This window comes from Rhinolophus sinicus, linkage group LG18 (assembly GCF_036562045.2).
Source record: "Rhinolophus sinicus isolate RSC01 linkage group LG18, ASM3656204v1, whole genome shotgun sequence".
NCBI lineage: Eukaryota > Metazoa > Chordata > Mammalia > Chiroptera > Rhinolophidae > Rhinolophus > Rhinolophus sinicus.
The window spans coordinates 13,794,150-13,815,331 of NC_133767.1; the positions used below are offsets into that span (position 1 = coordinate 13,794,150).

The window sequence follows — 21,182 nt, forward strand, 5'->3', positions numbered from 1 at the left end:
CAACCACGGCCTTGGCGGCGACCCATTGGCTACTTGGAACCGAACTACATTTCCCGAAAGACTCTGGAGTTAGCACGTACCTGGAGTGGTGCCAGCCTGTCATGGAGGGCTAGAGCGAGCCTTCTGTTTTCCATCTTCCCAGCAGACTCACAGAGAGAGCGGTTGCCACCAACCTGCCTCCCTCCCGCCCTAAGAGTTCCGCCGGCCAGCCTGGAGCCTCACCTTCTCAAGGGCATACTGCCCGCTCCGAGCAGGGAGACCAAGCTATCGCACCGGAAACGATGCACCGGGCGTGATGTCACAGCTGCTGAGGTACCCGGCCTCCCAGAAGGCACCGCGTCTCTGCTGTGCTCTCCTACTGACGGCGGCCTGTGAGGACACTTGAAAGGGCGAGGGGAGGGGTCGGTCTCCAGCGCCTAGTTTCCCGTTCTGTCCCGGAGCCTGAGTCTCTGGGCCGCCCTCACCGAGCGCCCAGGTGTGACAGAGCCTCCGAAAGGTGAGGTGCTCTGAGAGGGCGGAAACCAGGCTGTGGCGGCCTCTGGGGAGCGGGGCGTGTTCCGTTGCTGGAGGACTGTGGCCCGGATAGGGAGCCGGGAGCGCTCCCCAAGCAATGCCCAGGCTGGGCTTTACGGTAAAGGTAGCCCTTGACCGATGAGAGAGGTTCTAGAGTGAGCCAGGCCCGTTGGGCCCTACTGGGATGTGCCTTGCCGCTTTCAACAGGGCTTTCTCAGCATAAAAAAGTCAGCAGGCCACATGTGGACACCTCGTGCGTCCTTGCATTTGCTTCTTGAGTTATCAACTGCCCCGACCCCCCAATGGCATCCGAGGGACCTGCGGTCAAATTCAGTGGCCAAGTTAACTACTAAGCAGATGCCCTCGGTATTGGGCCCCAGGTTTCCTGGCATCAAACCCATTGCTCTTTCTACCAGCTTGAGTTAAACAGCTCTTCCCAGTGAAGTTTGCACTTAATATTTCTCAGGAGCATGGCCTTTGGTCTGCTGGCTGCCTTTGCTCCCTTCCATTTGGCATTTGAGATTTGGATATTCTCTGACTTTCATTCTCAGGATCTTCCTTTCAGGCCTTGTTAAGAGTATCCCATTTAGGGATCTTCTGTTTTAGTTGCGAGTTCCTTACCCCACCTTATCTTTTCCTTCTGACTAAGATCTCATGTGGTCTCACTACCCAAGCCACATTGGAATGTAGGCATGCCCTGCCTTATCTTGTGGGTAACCCATGATTTCTCTTGTCTGCAGCTTTCTGACAGATTTCTTCAATAAGAGGTGGCTTTCGAAGCTCTGCAGAAACGACTGTGGTGTGTGATTCAAGGTACAATGGCTGCAAAAGTGTTTCCTATGTCCTCAAAGCCAAAGCAGTCTTTTATACTGAGAGTTCCTCCAAACTCCAAACTGGGCCAAGACCTACTTCGAGATGCTACTAGTGGGCCCAAGACCATCCACCAGCTGGTTCTGGAGCACTTCCTCACTTTCTTGCCCAAGCCAGGCCTGGCCCAGCCCAGTAAGAAAGTCAAGGAGACCTTGGTTATCATGAAGGATGTGAGCTCAAACTTTCAGAACAGAGGTAAGAACACTCTTCTGTTTTACTAGAAGAGAAAGGGGGCGGGGCGGGGGGGGGCGTATGCTGAGTGATAGGCTTCCGTGCTAGTAATGAATTCCAGTTAGGATGGTGGGTATTGAAAGAAGGAATTGATTCTAGTAAGTAAACATATTGGGGAAAGAGAGTATATTTTTCTCAAGCTGGAGCTTGAGTTGTTTGCTGGGTGTGTGTAAGGCTATAAAATAAATAATGTCTTTTCTGTAGAGTCACTTTTCTACAAACATTCTGGGAGGGGGGATAGAGGATATATTTCTAGGATAAATAAATGTGGATCGATTATTGATTTCACTTTATGTAGAATTTTGGAAATTTTGTGCTTGCCATGGGCATCTTCAGACGTTACCTTCCACCAACCTCCCTTTTAGTAGAAATGGGAATTTTAAAAGGTACTTAGGGGAATCATTCTTTTCATAATAAGGAGACCCCGATAATAGGTTCAAGACCCTGTGGTTTATGGCTTGATCTCTGTCTGACTGGGCTCATAGGAGCCGAAAAGGCCATGCGCTGCCTACAGAAGGATACCCTGGCCTCAGTGTGTGGGTTGAGTCTCCACATTAGAGTCACTGACTTTTCAGTTAACTACAGCGTCCTCTTTCTCCAGTGCATCCTCGTCCCTTAGTGAAGCTTCTGACCAGAGAAGGAATCCAGCAGAAACAGGAGACAGGGTCTCTGTGTTTGAAAGCTGAGCCTGAGGTGGGTTTGGTTTTCCCATTCACTGTTTGAGTGCGTCACCTTCTCTGCTCTTGCTGGCCTCCCACTCAGCCAATCTTTGTATAAAAACCACACTTTGGGGAGTCAGCAAAGAGAGTGGGCTTGTTCCTCACTGCCTCCTTGGATGTTTTTCTTCTGCTTTTCCTTTGGCTTCTCTGTGCTTGGCTTTCCTGTTTGGCTGCATCTGTGTGGCACTTATAGATCCCTTCCCTGATCTTTGGGTTTCAGTCTTTCTGATCAACAGGGCTGTCAAGGAACCTCTGTAACTAAGAGAAAGAGTGCCTGTTGCTCTTTCAGGAGCTGGTGGTCTTTGAGGATTTAAATGTATTTCACTCCCAAGAAGAATGTGTGAGCCTGGATCCTACTCAGCAGCCCACCTCAGAGAAGGAAGACAGTGTTGGGGAGATGATGTTACTAGGTAAGAAATGAAGTCCCTTGTGTGTTCAGATTGAATGCTACAGGAAAAGCATGTTCTTCTACTTCATCTCAGACTTTTTCAAGATGCCATTCACACCAGTTAAGCACATATTCACACACGTTTAGTTTTTGTCTTATCCCATGTGGCAGAGCTGTAGGTGGCCATTTTCTCTCTATCTTGGGGGCATCAGGGCTGATCAGGGGACCTCTCTTGGTAAGCAAGACCTGCAGCTAATGTACTAATACCAAATATTCAAACAGATAGAAAATATAGGCAGACCGTTTCTGAATCCATTTTCCGGATCCAGTGCTATTTTTCCAACAGGTGTATTTTAAATTAGTGTTTTCATTGGACATATGACAAACTCTCTTAAGTCTTTTTTTCTTGATGTTCAATAACTGCAAAGCCTACAAGTATAAGTGAAAATAGTATATCCCACTATTGATGGAAATAATATCTAGCACTTACTGAGCACTTGTGTGCCATTATGTGCTAGGCTCTAGTCTAAGTACTTTGCAGGCATTTATTATGTAATTCTCACAATAGTACTGTGGGGTATAGATTTATTACTGTTTTACAGCTGATGGAACTGAAGCAGAGAAAAGTTAAGAAATTTGCTAAATTTGCTACCCACACAGCAGTAGGTAGTGGAGTAGGGGTTTGGGCTTTGGGAATCTTAACATCAGAGTTTTCAGTCTTGGCCCAGAGCTGCACTGCCTCGTTGCTGAATTTCTCATCATTTTGTCAGTGAATTTCCTATGTGGTTAGTGCACGGGGCCTTTTTCATTTGTATGCACTTCCCAGTAATAGTTAACAAGTATCCTCAGTGCTACATACGAACTTATCTAGCAGCACCTTCTCCATAAGCTGCTTAGAAATGCTTCAGCTTTTTGTTAGAAGTACACTATATCCCTAGAGTCAGGAGCCCTCAAAAATTGTTTTGCTGAGTGCCTAATACTTTTTTACCTTGACTTCAGGGCTTTTGCTTCTGAGGCTAAAGTTGAGCAGAGAGTAGGTTTTGTGAGTTGTCTGCAGTGACAAAAATCCATGTCTATTGAACTCTAGTTTTCGTAAACTACATAGTCAGAGTAGTGGTACGTAATAGGCTTGGTTTAATTTCCCACAGATTATTCTGTTATATTTTCTTTATTTTAGGGAAAAGTATAAACAGGTAAGATTTATTAGAGAGTTTTTCCTGAGTCTTGGGCAAAGCTAGCATTTATTTTGAGTGACTGGTTGGTGGGTATGTGGCCAACTCCAGAAAGACTTTGGCCATGAACCTTGAGGCGCTGAGACCCAATGCTTACTTCCCCTCCTCCTCCCTTGCCCATACCCTGAATCTGATAATTTAAGCTTAAAGTCAAACACTAAACAGCAAAGGTAGACAACACGTGTTTTTTGTTTTTAAAGTTTAGAGTCATTCAGCAACATTTAATAAATGCCACTTTTTTTTTTTTTACACAGGCAGGGCTGGGTTCTGGAGTTCATTAAAAATATATTATTGCTCAATTCCTGCGCTCCAAAAGTTTCCAATATGTTTTGTAAGATAAGTCATTCATATAAAAAGATAAACAGTGTGAAACCATTATAACTATAAAGAGATATTGATGAGGTTGAGGCAGGATTTGAACCCAGGAGCAGACTTTGGAAGAAGATGGAATTTGTTTATCCTGTTGTGGAAATAAAATCAGATTATCCTCTGGGCACTTGGACATTGGGGGTTCGAGGTCAGATGTAAGGTCAGAAGAGATTTGGGAGTCAGCATACAGCAGATAGTTAAAATAGTAATATTTGGTCAGTTTGCAGAGGGAAAAGTATAAGGAAATAAACCTCGCGGGGACAGAAATTAAAGGAGAGCCCTAGAAAGAGGACAGCAGAATGTGTGTCTTAATCCAAATGAACATGAAAACAACTGGAAATGTAGAACACTTAAATTCTCAGTGTGATAGTCCTTATGGCTATATTTACCATCTACTGTGGTAAGAGACTATACCTTTACAAGTTTGATGCACATTGACTACATACTCTGCAACAAAGAATGATTCGAGATTCCAAAGATTAGAAATAACACAATAGGCTCTGTCACAATATAGCTAGAAATTAATAATGACATAAATAAAAAAAGGTTCCACCCAGAAATTTTAAAAACTATTAAATAACCTTGGGTCAAAGAGGAAATACAAATTAAAGTTACATTTTCTAGAAAACTCTATGTATCAGAATCTATGCTATAACTTAAAGTGGTACTCAAGAAAATTCATGTCTGTAAAATCATGTACCATGTTTCCCCAAAAAATAAGACCTAACCAGAAAAGAAGCCCTAGCATGATTTTTCAGAATGACATCCCCTGAGCATAATAAACCCTAAAGTGTCTTTTGGAGCAAAAACTACTATAAGACCCAGTCTTGTTTTCAGGGAAACACGTTAACTTAGAAAAATGAAAGTAATTAAGCCTCTAATTCAAAGTTAGGAAAACAACAAATAAAGGAAAACACAAAATAAATAGTAAATTAGAAATCAATAAGTTAAAAAATAGAAAAAAAACAGAGGAATAAATTAAAAGATTTAAAAACAAATAGATAAAACCATTTTCCACTGAGGAAATTGAAATTGTCAAAAACTAGCCCCCACCCTACAAAAAGGTCCAGCCTCAGTTTCACAGAAAATTCTTGTAAATCTTTAAAAAATAGATAATTCAAATGCTTTGAAAAATTCCAGAATACAGAAAAAGAAAATGTCCAAATTCTTTTTATGAAATTAGTGTAACAAAAATAGCACAGCCTGATTAAAAAAAACTGCCATGACCAAGTAAGATTTATTCCAGTAATGCAAAAATGACTTAATACTAGAAAGTCTATTAATATAATCCATCTTATAATAAAAGAGAAAAATCCTACATTTTCATAGTTACTGAAAAGGTATTTGACAAAATACAAACCTCTTTTTCATAAAAATACTTAACGAAGTAGTACTTAATAGATACTTCCCTAATGGGGTATTTAAGTAACTTTTCAGCCAGCATCATCTTAATGGGAAGTATTTGGAGGTATTCCCACTTAAATTAGGAATACAACGATGAAGCCCACTATCGCTATTACTGTGCTTAATACTGTGTTTCAGGTATTAGCCAGTGCAGTAAATAGAAAGAAATTAGATGCATAAGAATTGTGTAGTTAGAATGTGAAAACTTACTACAAATAATAAGAGCATTCAGTATGGCAATAGGATGTAAAATTTTTACAGTATATGGAAATCACTAGCTTTCATGTATGCAAACACAATCATTTAGAAGATATAAAGTAGAAACAAAAAAGATTAAACACCTAGAAATAAACTGAAGAAATGTGCAAAAATTATGAGGAAAACTTTAAAACACTTTTAAAGGACACAGAAGTAGACTTGACTGAATGGAAAGAAATACCATAAAAATGTCAGTTCTCCCCAAGTTGGATTTTTTTCCCCTGGAACTAGACAATCTGATGACAAATTCAAATTGAAAAATAAATACAAGTAACCAGGAAAGTTGAAAAGAAGAGCAGTGGGGTAGGAGGGGTTTGTCGATTGGCCAAAAATAACTTTCCAGAAAATCCACCAAAAGAGGGTTTATTAGGGAAAAGAAAAAGAAACGAGATCACCCCAGTAGTGTGTGAATGCACACTTCCCACTGGCACTCCAACTGGCCGCTCACATGCAAAAAGCCCTGATTTCAAGATGGCTTTTCTATTTATTAGCATCCCTCCCCCCACCCCGGAAGTTACAACAAGTTTAACAGGAAGTCAGGACTAGAGAGTTAATAAAGGGGCCTAGCTTCACCCCATAGTCCTCCCAGCTCTATGGTTAAGCATCTTAAAATACCAATTCACTTTTATCAGGTTCTTATATCAGGTGTTAAAGCAGCCTCTAAATCTAAATCCTGTGTCATGAAAATAGTGTAGTATTAGCATGTGACTAGACAGACCAATGGGATGGAATAGAAAGATCAGAAATAGCCTCAAATATACTGGGGATTTGGTTTGTAATAAAGTCAGGATCTACATTCAGCAAGGTAAAGAGGACCTTTGTGATAAACATTGTCAGCACAATCCAGATAATAGCAATAGCACACATTTACAATAATGTACAAACAAGGTTATCCATTGTGGTATTGTTTATAAAAACACAAGGTTGAAAACAATCCAAGTATCTCTGCAGGGTTGAATATGGTAGCCATTAGGTGAATTACACCTTACTTTGCACACCAAGAAAAACTCCAAATGAATCATAGATTTTAAATGTTTTTAAGAAATACCATTAAAGCATGATTAGAGAATATGGGTGAATTCCTTTATAACCATGGGAAAGGAAGGTTTTTCTAATTAAGGCTCAAAAGTCTGACAGTCTCAAAAGAAAAGATCAATAAATACATAAAAGTAAAAAAAATACACATACACACACACAATGCAATGTAATACATTTGGAGAAACATGTATAACTGGTATCAGACAAAAGCCTAATCTTTATAATTTATAAAACGCTCCTAGAAATAGGGAAGAGAAAGTCCAACAGATTCACTTAGAAATACAATATACTCTTAAATACATGAAAACATGTCCAGCCCTACTCATAATTAGAAATGTGAATTAAACCTCTAGCGAGTTACCTAGGTTTTTAATCTCAGATTTATAGAAATCAGAAACATAACAACATATTGGTGGTGAGGTTGCTGGAAAACAGCCATATTGCTGGTAAGCATGCAGAACAGTGCAGTCCCTATGAATGGGAATCTGTAATTACCATGGATTTTATTTTCACAGCAGGAAATAAAATGAGATTATCCTCTGGGCACTTGGACATTGGGAATTGAAGATATAAAGGTATAGAGATTTGGGAGTCATCAGCATACAGCTGATTGTTGAAATAGTAACATCTGGTCAGATGCATTAACACTTTGATCTAGCAGTCCCACTTCTGGGAATCTGACCTACAGATTATAGCAACAGCACATGTTTAAAATAATGTATAGACAAGGTTATTCATTGTGGTATTGTTTGTAAAAACACAAGGTTAAAAACAATCCAGGTGTCTCTGCAGGGTTGAATACAGTGTGTCCACAAGTCATACCATGATAATCTCTATGTACTAGAATATAACGATTGAAATAAGCAGAAATATACATTGTATACTATCTTTTAAGTAAGAAAGGGGGAGAAAAAATGTATTGCCTAAAGAAATAATGGAAGACTAAAAAGAAACTAATAAAAACTGTTACCTGTCTGGGGGATGAATAGAATGGATGAGGACAGGGGTTGGAGTAACACTTCTCATTGTACATGTTTTTATTTTTTTATTTGAAAACTTGGTACTTTAAAGGAATGTAAAATATATTTATTGACACTTTCAGGAAAATAAAAATCATAAGTTTCAATGAATTGTCCTCAAAACATTTAGCCCTTTAATATAACCTAATATTTATAATAATTCATAAAACACTGGAGAGAACATAAAACACTTAAAACTGAGAACAAAATAAAGAAACCTGCTATCACTATTAATATCATTAACTAGGTTTTCTAAATCAAGAAGGTAAGAAAAAGGGGTTAAGAATAAATTGGAAAGTGAGGGAACCCTTTTAGTACTTAGTACAAACCCTGATTTGTACTTAGAAAATCTAAAAGGATCAACTAAAATATTATATTTACTAGTTTTAAAGTAGGTAGATAGGAAATAAATGTATAACTATCAATAACATTCTTAAAACAATGAAAGCTCTCATTCAGAATGGCTACAAGATAGGAGTCAACGAGATGTTTTATTGGTAAATGTAAAAGAAGATTGTTAAATATTGGAGACACCAGTCTAAATGGGAAAACTAACATCATGTAAAGATACGTTGCCATTCATCTCCCTCAAAACACTCCCCCACCCCCCGCTTCAGACACACTTATCCTATTGTTCTTGCCACTTGCTGAAGCAGTTCTGGAAGTCCTCTTTCATGAGTGTCTCTAGTTGCGCTGTCATGGCTGCCTCAATGTCCTGAATAATTTTGACTTTGAAGAAGAGCCAGAAGTTGCACAGTGCCAGATTGGTGAATTAGGTAGATGAGGACACACCGTAATGTTTTTATTTGGCAGAAACTGCCATACCAAAAGCAATGTGTGACATGGAGTGTTATCATGGTAGAGGATGATTTACAGCACACTTTAAAATACACCTTCTCTCAACTGTAGCTCACACCTGACTGACTGCACTGAACAAGTTGAAACTTGTCACACACTTAACTAAGGTTCTGCACGCCACTTCACATATTGAAGATCCCTGCCTTTCCGTTGGATGGCACTCAGCAGCAGCATTCACTGTATTTTGTGATCACAACGTAAACACTCCATGTCACACATTGCTTCGGGTACGGCAATTTCTGTCAAATACAAACATTATGGCGTGTCTTCATCCACCTTATTCACTGGATCTGGCATTGTGCAACTTATGGCTTTTCCCCAAAAACAAAATGACCATGAAAGGTAAATGTTTTGAATCGATTCGGGACATCGAAGCAGCTATGACAGTGCAACTAAAGATACTCACAAAAGAGGACTTCCAGAACTACTTAAGACAGTGGCATAAACAATGGAATAAATGTGTTCGAAGTGAGGGGGGGTATTTTGAGGAAGATTAATGGCACTGTGTCTTTTACTGTAATAAATTTCTTTTTATTTGAAAGTTCACCGTATTTTTTTATCACACCCATATACCTAGTATTTTTTTTGTTTATTTTGTTTTTGTTTTTTATATTTTGTATTCTCTAGTAAATATTTTAAAATTATATCTAATGCTGGCAAAATTAGGTAAAATGGTTACCCACATGTTAATGCTTGTATTGAAATAGGTACAGTGCCTTTGGAAAGCATTACAACAGTTCATATTAAGAGCTGTGATGAAAACTGGCATATACTTTGTTCCAGCATTTTCATTATCGTAAGGAAATTAAAAGGAATAATTAAAAAGTCCATTAGTGTGAAACTGCTAAATCCAACAGAGATTCATATTCCAGCTTCAGGGTCAACCACATGTTTAAGTGGTTGACTTAACCCTTTTATTATTCTCAGTAAGTTGCCCAGAGTTTAGGGGTCCCTGTCACCCCACCTGTTCACAGCATACTTTGTTACTTAGTCTTTATAATCTGTTATTTTACACAGAGGTTTTTTGGAAGTATACACAAAAGTCTGCAAATCAAAAGTGTACAGCTCAAATTTTCACAAAAGGTACACATCTGTTTAACCACCACCTAAAATTGATGACTCCTAGCACCCCAGAAATTCCTCTTGTGCTCTCTATCCAGTCACTATTTCCCTTCCTCCCCCCAAAAGATCACTATTTACTTCTACCATAGTTTCATTTTACCTGTTGTAGTAATCACTTTAATGCCCAAATAATAATCCATTGTGTGAATATGCTAGCCTTCTCTATTTTTTGTCATTTTAGTTGTTTACAGTTTTTCAATATATAGGATATTTTATCTAATATTATAATAATATAATATTTAATACTGAGAACCTGTAAGTAACTCACCTTACCATTCATTTGCTAGCCTCCTAAATATTACGAGTGGTACCCTTTAGTATTTATGTCCTTCAATCCCTGGTACTTGCTCAGTGCTCTACACACAATACAAGGTCAATATGAGCTTGTTGAGTAAGTAATTGGTGCCTATTCAGAAAACAGGCATATGAAGCCTTTTAGTCCCGCTCATTTCATTTTTTTAAAGTAAAAAGAAAACTGCTTTTATTGTGGGATATGGAAAGATTTATCAGTCATGTATCCCACCCTCAATAAGTAGAAAAGGAATGTTGATGGAGATTATCTGCCAGTCCTCACATTTGTGACTTTCAAGGTTATTTCATGAGAAATCAGACTTTTCTCACCTGGTGTCCAAAGTTAATAAATTCTCTCTGTTTCAATTCTCTGTTTTAATTACAGTCAATGACAGTAATTCTAAGGGTGAAGATCATAGAGAAAAGTCTTCAGATTGTGATGAAATGGATTTTTCAGTGGTCTCTGAGCCACCTCCAGATTGCCATAAAGAAAAAAGACTAAACACATCCATTCCAAAGGAAAGGAAAGTGAGAAATCTTTTAGTTACTATTGAAAATGATACTCCACTAGAGGAACTCTCCAAATATGTGGATATCAATGTTATTGCACTTACCCGAAATCGGAGAACAAGAAGATGGTATACATGTCCACTGTGTGGAAAACAGTTTAATGAAAGTTCTTACCTTATTTCCCACCAGAGGACTCACACTGGAGAAAAACCTTATGACTGTAGTCACTGTGGGAAAAGCTTCAATCATAAAACAAACCTTAATAAACATGAACGAATCCATACAGGAGAGAAACCTTATTCATGTTCTCAGTGTGGAAAAAATTTTCGACAGAATTCTCATCGGAGTCGCCATGAAGGAATTCATATAAGGAAGAAGATATTTAAGTGCCCAGAATGTGGGAAAACCTTCCCAGAAAACAAAGAATTTGTGCTTCATCTGCAGAGTCATGTGGCTGAGAGGCCATATGATTGCAAAAAATGTGGGAGAAGATTTGGTCGACTGTCAAACTGTACCCGGCATGAAAAAACCCACTCAGCATGTAAGACCCGAAAGCAGAAGTGGGGTCGGGAAAGGTCAGATGGTCCTGCCTCGACCTCAAATGTTTCATAAGGAATTCTGAATTTCTAGGCTGTATGAAAAGATACAGATATGTGAAAACCTCATAATAGCCAAAACTAGATAAATACCCATCTTGGCTGAAACCTCAAAGTTTTAGAAAATTAACAGAAGAAAACATCCTCAAGGGCTATACCTCAGTTAGCATCCAGGCTTTTTGGACTAAGGAGCTTTCTTTTGTGAACTTAACACAACAATGTACAGGTCACAGATCCCTTCCTTGAGAACGGCTTTGAAATGAGTCTGGAGGCTGCTTACCTGCAAGGTGAACCTCTAGAGTGACTCTTGTGTACTGAAAGTATATCCATTTCCCCCCCACATATGAATTCACACTTGAGAAAAGAGAAACAATGCAAAGGTTGTTCCCCTGAAAGAACCAATCTACTGATTGGTTAAGCGAACAGCTTCTCTTGGCAATAGGTATAACCCTCAAAGAACACCCTGTTAAAGCTTGAGTGTTAAAAGGGATTGTTTACTTTGGAATGTAGGAAAATATGGCAGTTGAATATCAAAGGCTTACTCTGTCATTTGTATGTGATCTAAACTAACAATTTCAGTAACGTTTGGTATTTATGGTAAAAAGTGACTGTTTTACAGAAATTTCCACAACATAATTTTAAAATGTCTACTCTTACTGTTTCTTGTTCAGCTAGTAATTGCTCAGTCAGCTCTCTCATGCCTTTCCTGTGCCACAGAAGTTCAGATGGCTCAGGCCCAGCCACCCAGCCCCACTACTGGAAAAGGCTCTTCAGAATCTTTCCCTCTGCTGAGCCAAGAAGAAAACTTGCTAGGAAGGAAACCCCAAGAGCCTGAAAAGGAAGAGGAAGACATTGCACAGATCCATGGCTGTTCAAAAGCTTTACCATATGCTTAATTCCCCTCTAAGCAGTTATCAGACCTTTGGCAATGGGTGGTCACTACCTCAACAAGCAAAGTTTTATTTTTAGAAATGTCTCCAGTGGCTAGCTCACATTGCCCCTCGAGAGACAGGACTCCAGTGTCTTCATTGTAGTGGATGTTTGTTCTTGTTGGCCTCCCAATATCCAGACTTTCCTGACTTGTCTGCCCAGAGGCCAAGCCAGGGGTGCCTTCATGGGACCGATCCTGTAGTTAGTGATTTTAAGAATTCTCAATCAGTTTTGCTCTTTTTAGGTTTCCCAGATTTTCACATTGGTATTTTGATTGGAATAATCTAATCCTATAAACTACTTGGAAAAAATTAACTTTACAAATTTTGTTTCCCATCCAGAAACATGCCTTTTCATTTACTGGAGTCTTCCTTAGTAAGTTTTTCTAATTTTCCTCGAGTAAGTTCTACACAATTTTGTTACTGTAAATAGATATTTTTTTAAATTTTTATAGTTATTGCTGTTATATGAGTTATTTTTAATTATATATTTGTGAAACTAGACACCTCACTGAATGTTCTTAATTTTCAATAATTTCTCAGTCTTGTTATAATTTGTGGTTAAAAATTACACCATCTACAAAATAGTTTTGTTTCTTCATTTCTGCCTATTGCTCTTTTTTTGTTATTTTTTAAACATGTAGCCCTAAGCTTCGTTTTGGTACAAAACATTTTATGGTACAGTGCAGGCCTGAGTCCTAACTTTAAAAACAACAAAAACCAGCACTTAAAGACCACAGAGAAACTGTCCTTTATCAACTTTGTTTTTCAAGCCTATAGTACCCTTTCAAACCAGGGACAAAACTGGCTGCCAACGTATTCTCTTATTCCTCCAGAAGTCTGGACATGGTCCACTGGGTTATTGCACAGAGGACCTGCCTGCACACTTAGAAAACAGAGGCTACATGGTGCCAGGCAGTGACCAGAGAAGGTGGGGGTCCCTGGTGCTGCCCTGGTGAGAGACGGTCTCAAAGACGTGTGGATGGGTGATGCTCCCACAACTCAAACTCTCTCCTCACACCTGGGAGGTGCCCTCTGTGTCCCAGGCTTTGGTGTGCACAAGGGCCCATGAGATCAAGGTCATGGGCCCCTAATATTCCAGGAGAGCAGAGCCTGGACAGGTCAGACTTCCCCCTGCCTGCCCCGCCACACCTGAGAGGGGCTGGAAGGAAGTGCCCTTCACCCCTGCATTGGAGTACAGGGCTGGGACCTAGGGTCAGCTGCCCCCAAACATGTAAGCACCAGACATGATAAAAATTAAAATAGAAATCAATGAAATTAAAAATGGAATCAATAGAGAAAGTCAAAATCAAAAGCTGTTCTTTGAAAAGGTCAATAGAATTGATAAAATACCTCACCAGGATAACCAACAAAAGAGAAGGCACAAATTACAATCAGAAATGAAAAAGGGGCCATCACTACACATCCTATGGACTTTAAAACAATAATAAAGGAATATTGTAAATATTCCCATCAATTTGATAACCTAGATGAAATGAACCAATTCCTTGAAAGACACAATTTACCAAAACTAACTCAAAAACAATCTAAATAGGCCTGTATTAATTAAGGAAACTGAATAATTAATAATCTTCCAAAACAAAACACTAGGCACAGATGGTTTCACTGGTGAATTCTACAAAACACTTAAGAAAGAAATTATGCCAATTTTCTACAATCTCTATCAGAAAATAGAAACAGAAGGAACACTTTCTAAGTCGTTCTGTCAAGCCAGCATTACCCTAATACCAAAATCAGACAAAGCCATTACAAGAAAGGAAAACTACAGACTAATATCTCTCATGGACATACATGCCAAAATCTTCAACAAAATACTAGCAAATTGAATCCAACAGTATATTTTAAAAAATTACACACCATGACCAAATGAAATTTATTCCAGGTATACCAGGCTGCTTCGACATTTGAAAATCAATTAATGTAATCCATCACATCAATGGGCTAAAGAAGAAAAATCATCAGATGTTGAAAAAGAATTTAACAAAATCCAACACCCATTGATGATAAAAGCCCTCAGCAAACTAGGAACAGAGGGGAACTTCTTCAACTTGATAAGAAACATGTATAAAACCTTACAGGGTGGCTGGTTAGCTCAGTTGGTTAGAGCACATGCTCTGAACAAGTTTGCATGTTCGATGCCCACATGGGCCAATGAGCTGTGCCCTCCACAACTAGATTGAAGACAACCTCTTCAGCTTAGCAACCAATGGGCGGCTGGATGGCTCAGTTGGTTATAGTGCATGCTCTAAACAGCAAGGTTGCCAGTTCTATTCCCACATGGGATGGTGGGCTGTGCCCCACACCCCCCTCAACTAGATTGAAAACAGCAACTGGACTTGGAGCTGAGCTGCACCCTCCACAACTACATTGAAGGACAACGACTGGGAGCAGATGGGTCCTGGAAGAACACGCTGTTCCCCAATATTCCCCAATAAAAAAAAAAGAAAGAAAAAAGCTTATAGCCAACTACCATAATGGTCAGAGACTAGATGCTTTCCCTCTTAAGATCAGGAATAAGGAACAAGATGTCCCCTCTCACCACATACTGCAATTTCTAGCTAATGCTATAGGACAAGTAAAGGAAATAAAAGGTATACAGATTGGGAAGGAAGAAATAATAATGTCTCTGTTTGCAGATGACATGATTGTATATGTAGAAAATCCCAAAGAATACACAAAAACCACAAAATTCCTGAAACTTATAAGCAGGTATAGCAAGCTACAGGAAACAAGACCAATCTACCAAAGTCAGTTGCTTTCCTGTATACCAGCAATGAGCAATTGTAATTTGAAATAAAAAAAATACAACAGTATTTCCATTGGTACCTCCCCCCCAAAAAAAAAGTTGAGGTATAACTCTAACAAAATATGTATGTAATCTGTATGAGGAAAACTGCAACATGTGAAAGAAATCAAAAATCATCAAATATTTCATGTTCATGCATAGGAAGACTCAGTAGTGTTATCAGTTCTTCACAAATACTGTCTAGATGCTGATGTCTTCCAAGTGTATATTTCCCTGATGTCTGAGCCCATATATATATATATATATATATATATATATATATATATATATATATATATATATATATATTCCTTCTTGATAATTCCATTTGGACGTACAACAGACATTTCAGATTCAAAATGGCCATAACAGAAATGTTTTATAGTAACACATTATTTATTCTGTCCATTAATAATTAACATTTGAGAACATTTACAGTATTAATGGAACTTAATCTAAGAGACGTTCAACTTCCATTGTTCTAATATTTCAATACCAGGTATTAATAAGTCAAAATAATTATGGTCAAAATTATGTGAAGTTTTCTGCCTCCACTGCTGTCATGGCACCTGTGAAAAAGCTTGTGGCAAAGGGCCTCCCCCCGCCCCCCAAAAAACAGGTTCTGAAGTTTACCCTTGACTCCACCCACATAGCAGAAGATGGAGTCATGGATGCTGCCAATTTTTGATCAGTTTCTTCAGGAGCAAGTTAGAGTGAATGGAAAAGCTGGGAATCTTGGTGGAGGGACTGTAACCATTGAAAGGAGGAAGAGGAAGATCACTGTAACTTCGGAGGTGCCTTTTACCAAAAGGTATTTGAAATAGCTCACGAAAAAAGTATTTGAAGAACCGCCTACATGACTGGATGTGTGTAGTTGCTATCAAAGAGAGTTACAAATTGCATTACTTCCAGGTTAACCAGGATGAAGAAGAGGAGAGAGACGAAGATAAAACTCATTTCTCTGGAATATTTTGTATGAGTTCTTAAAACTTGGGAACCAAAAATATTATGTGAAAAACTTCTAAATGTTTGATGTTAGTCTACATACAATTCAGTTTTTGGTGTTTTGTTTGGCTGCAAGAACAAACATTTGGTTTACTAATAGGAAAAGTTCTTAATACTGTGATGGCTTCTTGGAATTTTTTCTGCTGTTGATTTTAGCATAGTTATGTGTGATTGTATGAATGGAGTTCACTGGAGAGGTACTCATCATGTTCATTCCAAATAGTAATCCATACCTGATTACTACAGAATGAGGAGGTAGACAGGCGATACAACTGCCCAATGGCTTCTGAGGTCAATAGGTAAAGCCTAAGGAGTTTAGCCAAGATTCAGTAATAAAAGTCCACATTAGATATGTGTATGAAGCCAGAGAGGAAAAACTGAGTGAAAGGCAGAGTGTCAGGCAGGGAAACCAGAAACAGGCACACTGGTCCCTCCTCTAGTGGTATCCTCCTCTAACACGAGCTTGGAGAGCGCGGGGACAGCGGACTCGCTCGCTTGCCATTTCAGAGCCATAACAGAAATTTTGATTTCTCCTACCATTGTTCTGAGACTGTTAGTTATCATAGAAAAAATCAAAGGATTGTATCACATTCTATTATTTTTGGAGGCATTGACATTGTCTCAGCATGGGAGATAGAAGATACAAATGTATTATCAAATAGGTTAGGAGAAAACTCTGTACTCCTAAATTTGAATTGGAAGTATCAGTATGAACTCCTGGCATATTTTTACCTTAAGAAAACGTTCCCTAACTAATCCCTGAAAATGATCAGCTCAGAAGCCATGAGCATCATTTCCCACTTTGAACAGGGAACTTTAGAAAAATGGCCAATTCTAGGTCTGGGGCAAAAAAAGTACAGAATAGAATCTAGATAGAACACTTTCTCATACCAGATAGCAAGGATGCTATCAAAAGACTACCAAGATTCTGTCAAAAGAACTCAGAAGCAACTTACAGAGGTTCCTGCTGGCCAGATAGGAAAATCTGAGAATCAATAAGGATAAGAATTGCAATTATTGAAAAATATATAATGTGTTTAAATCTTTGGGCTTATAATTATATTTAAAGATAAATAAGTTACATTTTAAAAATTAAAAATAGAGCTGTCATACTATTCAGCAATTCCACTTCCGGATATCTGAAGAAAATAAAAACACTAATTCAAAAAATACATGCACCCCTATGTTCATTACAGCATTACTAGTAACAGCCAAGATACAGAAGCAACCTAGATGTCCATCAGGAGATGAATGGATAAAGATGTGGTACATATGAGTATATGCAATGGAATATCAGTCAGCAATAGAAAAGAATGAACTCTTGCCAACTTGTGACAACAAGGATGGACCTACAGAGTATTATGCTAACTGGAATAAGTCAGAGAAACACAAATAGACTTTGATTTCACTATGTGGAATCTTAAAAAAAAAAAAAAAAAAAAAAGAATAAATGAAACAAAACAGAAACAGATCCATAGTACAGAGAACAAGCTGATGGTTGCCAAAGAGGAGGGGTTCGGGTGGGAATTTTTTTAAAAGGTAAAAAGAACACAAAAACTACTTGATTATCATTGGAGGATGCTATTGAACCAATTCATTCTTTTGAACACTAGTAAACAAAGGAAAGAATCTCACATTTATCCTGTCTTTTTTATGCAAACTGTTGGGGCACCAAATAACAGATGAGGGGAAGTTTTTCTTTATAAAAATATTCTAGTCAATAAGTGAAAAATGAATAATAGAATATTTGTGATTTTGCAATCTGTAACGAATTCATGAATCTTAGCATTAAGCATCAATGGCTGTTAACATCAGAAAGAAAGAAAAGATAACCAGACATTATGCCTTCTTACTAAAGAACACAACACCATCTATGATGTAGTCTTGCCAAAAATACTGAACTTGAATCTGACCAAGACTCTATATCCAAATTTTACAGAGGACAGAGGAATATTTTAAATGACACCATGGAGATGCAATTATCGAAATCCTGACTGTGTGGGAGACTGTGTGGGAGTTCTTTGTGATACAAAGAACTCAGTTTCTTCAACAAATATATTTCAACAACAAAAGACATGGAGGGGGAACTTATAAAGGAGAGTTTAAACAATAGTTAAGAGACATAACCAATAATAATGTGCAGATTTTGAGTCCTAATTCAGAAATCTGAAAAGAAAGAAAAAAGACTTTAATGAGACAATTGGAAATATTTGATAAAAGAATTACTGTTAATTTTCTAAAGCATAATAATGATATGTAGTTATGTTTTTTGAAAGATACAGAGAAAGTCCTTATCTTTTAGAGAACTATTCATGGACAGAATGATGCCTGGGATTTAAAATAAAAGAGGCAGGGAAAACAGGTTCAGGGTATAGGTGAAACAATACTGACCATAATTTATTGTTGCATCTAGGTGATGGATATGTGGGGGTTCATATGTTTACATGGCCATAACTTTGAACTGGTGAAAATGGTCACACTTTTTGATTCCACAACTTCTGAATCAGTATTTTTCCCTCTAAACTCTTCTTAAAAACAAGTCAGGTCTTTTTTGGGTTCATTGAGCTTATTATTTTCCCCTTGTAATATCTAACCGAAATCAGCTATCAACAATCAATCCATACTCCCAACGTTCTGCCTCAATACTTCCTTGCTAAGTGCCACAAGTTCTTTAAGTCTGCCAAGTTACTGAAGGGAACAGTTTCACCAAGTGTTTCACCATTTCACAACACAGTGACCATTTTCCATTCTTCTATAACAATTTCTTTGCCTGATCCTAAGACCAATGCTACACATTTTAGTCTTTTGTTGTAATACTCTGCACATCTGGTATTGAAATAGTCAGTTATTATTGCAATGGTACTGTAGGAAAGACACCCCAAAACTCAATGGATTATGACAAGCATTTATTTTTCTCACTCATGGGTCCGCAGGTTGGTTGAAATGGTTCTACTTCACCCAAGACATCAGGATTCAGTTCTGACTCATGTGCTGCATTTTGGAGCTTGGACTAAAGGCAAAGCAGCTTCCCAGTGAATGTCTTTCTTGTGGTAATCACAGTACAAGGGCCAAGCCAAGCTGCACAAGCAGATTTAAGGTCTCATGTTTTGACCATTCACATTTTGCTAAGGCAAGTCATACAACCAAGTCCAAAGTCAACATAATAGGAAAATATATGTTACCCCAAGGTAGAAGGAACTGAATATTTGCCAAATAATAATATAGTGATCAAAACAGATAAGACCCTCGTCCTTATGGAGCTTCTATTCTAGTAAAAGGTAAATTTAAAGAACTCAGAAATGGGGATAGTGTGGTCTGAAAGGATATTCTTGCATATGTAAGCAAATTTATATACACAAAGATGTCTTATGCAGCACATTTGTAATGATAAAACACTGGAACAACCTAAATGTTCATCAAGCACAGCTATTTAAAGAAAATTATATGTCAACTAAATAAGCTGGTGGGGGTTCTTTATTGACTTATTTTGATAAACTTGATATACTTATGTGGTATGCATTTCTTTAAAAGAATGAGGTTAAGTCCATATGTATTAACAGAAAAAGGTAGAACTGATTGAGTTTTTGGGTATCTTTTCTACAAAAAAAAAAAAGTGAATATAGTCCTTTATTTTTATCTGCACTAAAGAGATGATTCTGTATAAAATACTCTTTAAACCGTATCTTGGGAATTCTTTCCACATCAGAATTTACAAATATACTGTATTCTTCAAGTGGTTGTATTATAAGGATGGATCATGATTTACTGAATTACTCCCCTTTAGCTGGAAAGTTGGGGTATTTCCAAGTGTCATGTCTACGCATGTTTACAATAATAAACATTCCTACCCTGTTTCCCCGAAAATAAGACCTAGCCAGAAAATCAGCTCTAATACATCTTTTGGAGCAAAAATTAATATAAGACACAGTATTATATTATTTATATTATTATATCATATATCATATCATCTCATACCCGGTCTTACATTCTAGTAAAATAAGACCGAGTCTTATATTAATTTTTGCTCCAAAAGACGCATTAGAGTTGATTGTCCGGCTAGGTCTTATTTTTGGGGAAACACAGTCTATCTGTATCTTGGCATAATTTTGCAAGAATAATCTACCAGGTATTACAAAATTTAAAAAGCTTTTTAAAAACCTCAAACTAAAATAGCATATTAGCACAATAATAAAAGCTCAGATCAGGGTATCAAAACAATCTAAAAGTACATCTATATCTATGTGTATACCTATTTTATATATCTGTAGATCTTCATATGAATTTATACAGTCATTTGAAGGATGTATGTGATCATGGAGCTATACATGTCAGAATCCTGATTGTACCATGTCCTAACAGCAGGACCTTGTGACAGTCACTTAATTTCTCTAAACTCAGGGATGACTTTAAGTAGCGATGATAATGATACTTATCTCATGGCTGCAATTATTAAAACAGATATGATAGAGAAAAGTCTTGGCCAACTGTCTAGCACACAACTTCTCAATATATATTAGATATCATGATTAGCATTTTGAAAATGACAAAAGTAGTGTTACAAATGAGTGAAGGAAGGTTCTCAAAAAGTAACTGGAGCAATTTTATAAGTACATGAAGAAATGAAATTAGAGCCACAAACACAAATTATTGATTTAAACTGTAAAAACTGAAAACCAACTAGAAGAAAATATAGTTAAAGATTTAAGTAATGACAGAATGGAGAAGAAAATATAAAGCATAAGAGAAGTGGAAGAAACCACAAACTAAATGCTTCCTAATCTTATTACATACAATTAAAATACGTAATATGTCCAAAAAAACCTTTAACAAAACCAAAAGGCAAAATATAAACTGGGAATGCTAGTTTCAGGATTTGTGAAAAGGTGTCTCACATGCTCAAAAATATATTGCTTAACAATTTACTATTGATTCAACATTTAAAGAACTCTCAAAAACAATTTAAGAGAAAAATACAGTAGTACCTCGGTTTTCGAACGTCTCCGTTGACGAACATTTCAGTTTAC

General features: G+C 37.7%; 1 protein-coding gene and 1 pseudogene across 1 annotated transcript; both read left to right on the plus strand.

Moving 5' to 3' along the window:
• The first annotated feature begins 332 nt into the window (after positions 1 to 332).
• Positions 333 to 12,932, plus strand: ZNF200 (zinc finger protein 200). The gene is made up of 5 exons (XM_019714854.2): positions 333 to 496; positions 1,254 to 1,578; positions 2,216 to 2,307; positions 2,623 to 2,743; positions 10,698 to 12,932. The coding sequence occupies exons 2-5, from the start codon at positions 1,332 to 1,334 to the stop codon at positions 11,432 to 11,434; spliced, it is 1,197 nt and encodes a 398-aa protein (XP_019570413.2). The 5' UTR covers positions 333 to 496; positions 1,254 to 1,331; the 3' UTR covers positions 11,435 to 12,932.
• Positions 12,933 to 15,467: 2,535 nt separating this feature from the next.
• LOC109436328 (large ribosomal subunit protein eL22) lies at positions 15,468 to 16,140 on the plus strand (annotated as a pseudogene).
• Positions 16,141 to 21,182: the final 5,042 nt, after the last annotated feature.